Genomic DNA, 8,875 nt, shown 5'->3' on the forward strand with positions numbered 1-8,875 from the left:
TGTAGTTTCTTAGATGGGGTCACTTTTATGGAGTTTCTACTCTAGGGGTGCCATCAGGGGGGCTTCAAATGAGACATGGTGTAAATAAACCAGTCCAGCAAAATCTTTCTTCCAAAAACCATACGGCGCACCTTTCACTCTACGCCCCGCTGTGTGGCCGTACAGTACTTTACGGCCACATATGGGGTGTTTCTGTAAACGGCAGAGTCAGGGCAATAAAGATAGTCTTGTTTGGCTGTTAACCCTTGCTTTGTTAGTGGAAAAAAATTGTGAAAATTAGGCAAAAAAATGAAATTCTCAAATTTCATCCCCATTTGCCGATAACTCTTGTGCAACACCATAAAGGGTTAACGAAGTTTGTAAAATAAGTTTGGAATACCTTGAGGGGTGTAGTTTATAGAAAGGAGTCATTTTTGGGTGGTTTCTATTATGTAGCCTCGCAAAGTGACTTCAGACCTGTAGTGGTCCCTAAAAATTGGGTTTTTGTAAATTTCTGAAAAATTTTCAAGATTTGCTTCTAAACTTCTAAGCCTTGTAACATCCCCAAAAAATAAAAGATCATTCCCCAAATAATTCAAACATGAAGTAGACATATGGGGAATCTAAAGTCATCACAATTTTTTTGGGTATTACTATGCATTACAGAAGTAGAGAAACTTTGAAATTTGCAAGTTTTTCCCAATTTTTGGTCAATTTTTTTTTTTTTTTTACGCAAAAAATAATTTTTTTGACTTCATTTTAACAGTCATGAAGTACAATATGTGACGAAAAAACAATCTCAGAATGGCCTGGATAAGTCAAAGGGTTTTAAAGTTATCAGCACTTAAAGTGACACTGGTCAGATTTGCAAAAAAATGCCCTGGTCCTTAAGGGGAAATAAGGCTGTGTCCCTAAGGGGTTAAAAGGCCAAATCTGTGCAAAGATGTGGATTCATTGTCATTTTCTGTCAGGTAGACACATGTTGTGATGGCAAAGGCTAATAAACTCTCCCTTTTTGAACATGGTCGGCTTGTTGAACTGCATAAGCAGGGTCCCTCACAGTGCACCATCGCTGCTGAGGTAAGAAGCAGTAAGACAGTCATTTGAAATTTCTTAAATTCTTAAATGATCCTGAGGGTTATGGAACAAAAAAGTAAAGTGGAAGACCCAAAAAATTTAATCAGCACTGAGCCGGAGGATCCAGTTGGCTGTCCGTCAAGACAGTGGACGATCCTCGACCCAAATTAAGGCCCTTACTGGTGCTGACTGAAGCCCCATAACCATCAGACGGCATCTGAGACTGAAGGGCTTCAAAAACAAAAAACGTCTTCAAAGACCTTGAACACCACAGAACTGCTCGTTTGGACTTTGCAAGAGAGCACCAAACATGGGACATTTAAAAGGTGAAAGAAAGTTTTATTCTCTGAGAAAAAATTTAACCCTGAAGGTTTCCAATGTTACTGGCATGACAAGCAGATCCCACCTGAGATGTTTTCTACGCGCCACAGTGGAGGGGCGCTATAATGGTCTGGGGTGTTTTTTCCTTCAGTGGAACAATGAAGCTTCAGGAAGTGCATGGGCGTCAAATGGCCGTTGGCTATGTCCAGATGTTGCAGAGAGCATTCCTCATGACTGAGGGCCCTCGTGTTTGGTAACGACTGGGTTTTTCAACAGGACAACGCTACAGTACACAATGCCCGCAGGACAAGGGACTTCTTCCAGAAGAATAGCATCACTCTTTTGGCCCATCCTGTGTGTTCCCCCTGATCTAAATCGAATTGAGAACCTTTGGGGATGGATGGCAAGGGAAGTTTACAAAAATGGACAACAGTTTCAGACAGTAGATGGCCTTCGGGCGGCCGTCTTCACCACTTGGAGAAATGTTCCCACTCACCTCATGGAAACGCTTGCATCAAGTATGCCGTAACGAATTTTGGAAGTGATAAACAATAACGGCGGAGCTACTCATTACTCAGTTCGTTTGGAAGTTGGATTTCTGCTTTTGGGGGGGGGGGGGGTTATTTTTTTTATATATTTTTTTTGGGAGGTGTGGTCCTAAACTTTTGATCAGCTGAAAAACAGCCTGTTTCAGTTTTATTCGTTTTTATTAAATTAAATGCTCAAAATTTTTTGTCTCACTCCCATTTCTTCTTGTTGCATATTGAAGTTTTACTTGGAACCTTGTTCAGATCCAGCCATGCTAAATAGGATTTTTTTTTTGCCATTTTTCAAGTGGTCTTAAACTTTTGATCAGGACTGTATAATGGGTTGGAGTGCTGCCTATTGTTTGGATATACTAAATTGGAGAAAAGATTGTCCACCTTTTTCAGAGGACTTGCACCCTGACTACTCTTTTATTTATATATTTTTTTCCTGTGCTGCTGTTGAGTGTGTGTGTGTGTGTGTGTGTGTGTGTGTGTGTGTGTATATGTGTGTGTGTGTATATATATATATATATATATATATATATATATATATATATATATATATATATATATTCTATATCTAAGAGAGAGAAAATAATAAATTGATAAAATACATACAGTACAGACCAAAAGTTTGGACACACCTTCTCATTGAAAGAGTTCTTTATTTTCATGACTATGAAAATTGTAGATTCACACTGAAGGCATCAAGACTATGAATTAACACGTGGAATTATATACATAACAAAAGTGTGAAAACTGAAAATGTCATATTTTAGGTTCTTCAAAGTAGCCACCTTTTGCTTTGATTACTGCTTTGCGCACTCTTGGCATTTTCTTGATGGCCTTCAAGAGGTAGTCACCTGAAATGGTTTTCACTTCACAGGTGTGCACTGTCAGGTTTAATAAGTGGGATTTCTTGCCTTTATAAATGGGGTTGGGACCATCAGTTGCGTTGTGAAGTCAGGTGGATACACAGCTGATAGTCCTACTGAATAGACTGTTAGCTGCTTTTTTCTTGCCATAATACAAATTCTAAGTAAAGAAAAACGAGTGGCCATCATTACTTTAAGAAATGAAGGTCAGTCAGTCCGAACAATTGGGAAAACTTTGAAAGTGTCCCCAAGTGCAGTCACAAAAACCATCAAGCACTACAAAGAAACTGGCTCGCATGCGGACCGCCCCAGGAAAGAAAGACCAAGAGTTACCTCTGCTGTGGAGGATAAGTTCATCTGAGTCACCAGCCTCAGAAATCGCAGGTTAACAGCAGCTCAGATTAGAGACCAGCTCAATGCCACACAGAGTTCTAGCAGCAGCAACACATCTCTAGAACAACTGTTAAGAGGAGACAGTGTGAATCAGGCCTTCATGGTAGAATATCTGCTAGGAAACCACTGCTAAGGACAGGCAACAAGCAGGAGAGACTTGTTTGGGCTAAAGAACACAAGGAATTGACATTAGACCAGTGGAAATCTGTGCTTTGGTCTGATGAGTCCAAATTTGAGATATTTGGTTCCAACCACAGTGTCTTTGTGCGACGCAGAAAAGGTGAACGGATGGACTCTACATGCCTGGTTCCCACCGTGAAGCATGGAGGAGGAGGTGTGATGGTGTGGGGGTGCTTTGTTGGGGATTTATTCAAAATTGAAGGCATACTGAACCAGCATGGCTACCACAGCATCTTGCAGCGGCATGCTATTCAATCCGGTTTGCGTTTAGTTGGACCATCATTTATTTTTCAACAGGACAATGACCCCAAACACACCTCCAGGCTGTGTAAGGGCTATTTGACCATGAAGGAGAATGATGGGGTGCTGCGCCAGATGACCTGGCCTCCAGTCACCGGACCTGAACCCAATCGAAATGGTTTGGGGTGAGCTGGACCGCAGAGTGAAGGCAAAAGGGCCAACAAGTGCTAAGCATCTCTGGGAACTCCTTCTTCAAGACAGTTGGAAGACCATTTCAGGTGACTACCTCTTGAAGCTCATCAAGAGAATGCCAAGAGTGTGCAAAGCAGTAATCAAAGCAAAAGGTGGCTACTTTGAAGAACCTAGAATATGACATTTTCAGTTGTTTCTCACTTTTTTGTTATGTATATAATTCGACATGTGTTAATTCATAGTTTTGATGCCTTCAGTGTGAATCTACAATTTTCATAGTCATGAAAATAAAGAACTCGTTGAATGAGAAGGTGTGTCCAAACTTTTGGTCTGTACTGTAAGTATCACTACCGTAAACCTATCCCGATTATATATATATATATAGCTGTAAAGTTGATATTATAGCAAAAACATGCCGTGTTATCATGTCATGATCCCGATGCGTTTCACCCATACATAGTTGTAAAATAATGGGGCCATCCTAGGGCGCTCAGGAGGATCCTGATACAGGATCACCCCTATCGGGGCAGTCATTCCGTGCTTAGGCAGGGCATTATAGAGTTTGGGGCCAGTTTGAGGGTCAGCGCCTATAGGATAGGATATTTGGCCTGCATCTGCCTATCAGTGTCCCCATGTGCACAGGATTCTCATTTTAAATCAATATATATGTTTTTTCATTGTTTTCTTTATCACTAGGGTTATTTGTTTTTATTTTTAATGATCTATAATAAAGGCCATGTTTTAGGGGTGGTAGTCTGTGACTGCTAATAATTATATATACCACCTGTCATAATATTATACCCACAGACTGGTTTCTGTCTGAACTGTGAGTCCAGCAGTTTAACATGGTCAAACCTACTGACAGATGCCCTTTACTATTTAACTTTTTAACTAGGTGGTGGAGCAGGTTTTTATAAAGAGTAAATACCACTTTTCAGCAGGTTTTTGTTGCCCCCTAATGGGCAGAATACTATAGTCTGCACTATTCGGTTCTGCAGCCTCAATATAAAGTCATTGGCAACCATTTTGGATCTGTTTCTGAATCGAAACATATCTGTCACCTTACCTCCCACTACTTATATCAAAGGGAACCCAATATTAAAACGACTTATCAGCAGGATCAACACTATTAAACCAGACATACTGTTTGTTAGTTGATCCTTCAATTTAAATTATAACTAGATGGTGAGAATCCACTGTGCTGTTCCAGAGATAACTGCATTTAATTCCTTATGCGATGATTTTTGCCATCCAGGTATCCTTTTAATCGGCAGGATCAACTGTAAAAGGCAGTTTGCCTGGTTTAATAGGGTTGATGCTGGTAATGCGTCTTGAGACAACATCTTCAATAATAACATTGGTGCTTTTTTATTTCATAGTGCATGTCTGTCTTTGTGGCTCAGTGTGTTCTTATATACCGTTGGCTATTGTACCACAAAATTATCTTTAGAGTAGTTCATCAATATAAGATTAGTGGTGGTCCGACTCCCAGCACCCCCACCGATGAGCTGTATGAAGAGGCAGTGGTGCTCCGGTCAGCGTAGTGGCCTCCTCACAGAATACCAAGCAACAGTGCTTATATTGTATTGCACCTCTGATCCATTCACTTGAATGGGTCTTTGCTGCAAATAGGCCAGCGGAGTCACATTAATCTGTCACATGGCTTTTCTTGTTTGAAGGTACATGGGCTGTGGCTTCACATGAGCTTGTGTTAGTGCAGAAACAGAATATATTGCAGTAATTTGTGGTCCAGACCTTGTTTTTTTTTTCTCATCTGTGTTGTGCAGTCCTATGAAATATCTGTATACCTGACTATTCTCCTTGTTTACCACCTTCTCAACAGGTCATAGACATCTCTATGATCTTGGCTGAAGCAATTCGCCGGACACACAATGGAGAGTCGGTCTCTTACCTGTTCAGCCATGTTCCTTTATAGCACCCTCACTAGCTGATGTTTTCCTTCTCTCTGGTCCCTTAAGTACATCTAATAGGGGCACAATGTAATCGGCTGATAATTTCATCATTTACCATTCCTAATTTGCAACGTTTCCATCTTGTGAAAGAAACGGGAATGGTATTCATTCTGCTGGAAGAGGCCCACTTGCCGACTGTAGCTGTATTTCATTGGAAGGCACGAAGAGTCCATCCTTTTAATTTTATTTGTGTATTTTAATGAAGAACTTTGTTACAAATTGCCACTTTGTGAATGAAGACAGAAAGACGACTGTTTGGTTTTCTTTACCCTATTTTTGCTGGTTTGTTTCTGTGGTGTGTTTTTTTTTTTTTTTTTTTTTTTTTTTTTTTATAATAAAGAAAGCTTTCAGGTCTGCCACTGGTGACGTATGACCTGGATGCTATCAAGATGTCATTTATTTTCTCTTATTGAGCGGCGAAATGCTTCTCAAGACAAGCCAACCAACATCCTGTGGGAGGGGATGAGGTATATTATGGTTTACTAGGCCCTGTAAGTGATGAAGGATCACTGAATGCTGCTGTATTACATCACTTTCTTTTTTTTTTTTTTTAACTAAAGTCCAGTTTTTTTGGCTGTATACATTTCTTATGTGGATTAAACAGTGAAATATTAAATCATTGTGTTAGTCCATTTGTACACATTAGACTAACATCACAAATCCTTTTTTTTTTGGGGGGGGGGGGGTCTTAACTGTAGAAGACAGTTCTTCCATTTGGTGGGAATGGTTTGAATAAATGAGCAAAAATGAGTTTCAAAAAAGGTTGCCTACACTAGAAAGCATCAAATCATATGTATCCAACATGGCTCTTGTCCTTTTTAATGGCATAATTGCACCGCAGAAACTATCCTTTTACCAGTACATTGCCTATGAAAGTAGAAAAAATGTGTAGACACAGGAATTCTGCTTCATGCACATGGTTATACATGTGCAGTGGGACAGTAACATGCTCTCCTTTTTTTGTGTCGCAGCTTTACTCTCCTTTATACACACCAGCGGAACAAGTAAACTTTTTATTCTGCTTTCAGAATATTGCATCTAGAATAAAGAGGCGGCTATTATTTGAAAGTTGATATTTCTGCACACCAGAAATTGCTTCCTGCTGATTTGACTGAAAAACACATGAACTTTTGGGTAGGCTGACTAGAACAGTGGCCAGAACTTGCCCAGTATCTGCTTTCTTACACAGCTTCTAGTGTTGCCTTGGTGAATGGTGACACCCAAACGGTCCAAGTTGTCTTCTGCCAGTGTCCAAAACATCACTTTTTTGTAAAAATGAACTAAGGGCTCTTTCACACTTGCGTTGTCCGGATCCGGCGTGTACTCCACTTGCCGGAATTACAAGCCGGATCCGGAAAAACGCAAGTGAACTCAAAGCATTTGAAGACGGATCCGTCTTCAAAATGCGTTCAGTGTTACTATGGCAGCCAGGACGCTATTAAAGTCCTGGTTGCCATAGTAGTAGTGGGGAGCGGGGGAGCAGTATACTTACAGTCCGTGCGGCTCCCGGGGCGCTCCAGAATGACATCAGAGCGCCCCATGTGCATGGATGACGTGCCATGTTATCACGTCATCCATGCGCGTGGGGCGCCCTGACGTCACTCTGGAGCGCCCCGGGAGCCGCACGGACGGTAAGTATGCTGCTTCCCCGCTCCCCACTACACTTTACCATGGCTGCCAGGACTTTAGCGTCCCGGCAGCCATGGTAACCATTCAGAAAAAGCTAAACGTCGGATCCAGCAATCCGCCTCCGGACCGCCTAACGCAGATGTGCGGTCTGGAGGCGGCAGCCCTGCGCAGAGTGACGCATATACACGTCATCTCGCGAGAGACGAGATTTCCTGTGAACGCGCGCATTCACAGGAACTGAAGGTAAGCGAGTGGATCTCCAGCCTGCCAGCGGCGATCGCTCGCTGGCAGGCTGGAGATGTGATTTTTTTTTTTAACCCCTAACAGGTATATTAGACGCTGTTTTGATAACCGCATCTAATATACCTGCTACCTGGTCCTCTGGTGGTCCCTTTTGTTTGGATCGACCACCAGAGGACACAGGCAGCTCAGTAAAGTACCACAAAACACTACACTACACCCCCCCCCCCCCCCCCCCCGTCACTTATTAACCCCTTATGAACCCCTGATCACCCCATATAGACTCCCTGATCACCCCCCCTGTCAGGCTCCGTTCAGACGTCCGTATGATTTTTACGGATCCGCAAAACACATACGGACGTCTGAATGGAGCCTTACAGGGGGGTGATCAATGACAGGCAGGTGATCACCCATATAGATTCCCTGATCACCCCCCTGTAAGGCTCCATTCAGACGTCCGTATGATTTTTACGGATGCATGGATCGGATCCGCAAAACGCATACGGACGTCTGAATGAAGCCTTACAGGGGGGTGAACAATGACAGGGTGGTGATCACCCCATATAGACTCCCTGATCACCCCCTTGTCATTGATCACCCCCTGTAAGGCTCCATTCAGACATTTTTTTTTTTTGGCCCAAGTTAGCGGACATTTTTTTGTTTTTGTTTTTTCTTACAAAGTTTCATATTCCACTAACTTGTGTCAAAAAATTAAATCTCACATGAACTCACCATACCCCTCACGGAATCCAAATGCGTAAAAATTTTTGGACATTTATATTCCAGACTTCTCACGCTTTAGGGCCCCTAAAATGCCAGGGCAGTATAAATACCCCACATGTGACCCCATTTTGGAAAGAAGACACCCCAAGGTATTCCATGAGGGGCATATTGAGTCCATGAAAGATTGAAATTTTTGTCCCAAGTTAGCGGAAAGGGAGACTTTGTGAGAAAATACAAAAAAAATATCAATTTCCGCTAACTTGTGCCAAAAAAAAAAGAAAATAATTCTATGAACTCGCCATGCCCCTCATTGAATACCATGGGATGTCTTCTTTCCAAAATGGGGTCACATGTGGGGTATTTATACTGCCCTGGCTTTTTAGGGGACCGAAAGCGTGAGAAGAAGTCTGGGATCCAAATGTCTAAAAATGCCCTCCTAAAAGGAATTTGGGACGCTTTGCGCATCTAGGCTGCAAAAAAGTGTCACACGTCTGGTATCGCCGTACTCAGGAGAAGTTGGGCAATG

At 42.0% G+C, this 8,875-nt stretch overlaps 1 protein-coding gene across 1 annotated transcript in view; it reads left to right on the forward strand.

Annotated features, from left to right (window-relative positions):
* Nucleotides 1-6,373, forward strand: part of PRPS1 (phosphoribosyl pyrophosphate synthetase 1) — a 29,787-nt gene extending 23,414 nt beyond the window's left edge. The window contains exon 7 of the mRNA XM_044305874.1: nucleotides 5,628-6,373. Coding sequence (XP_044161809.1) covers nucleotides 5,628-5,720 — 93 coding nt within the window. The 3' untranslated portion in view covers nucleotides 5,721-6,373. The remainder of the gene's footprint in view (nucleotides 1-5,627) is intronic.
* Nucleotides 6,374-8,875: the final 2,502 nt, after the last annotated feature.

The sequence above is a fragment of the Bufo gargarizans genome, chromosome 9 (assembly GCF_014858855.1).
Source record: "Bufo gargarizans isolate SCDJY-AF-19 chromosome 9, ASM1485885v1, whole genome shotgun sequence".
In the NCBI taxonomy this organism is placed as follows: Eukaryota; Metazoa; Chordata; class Amphibia; order Anura; family Bufonidae; genus Bufo; species Bufo gargarizans.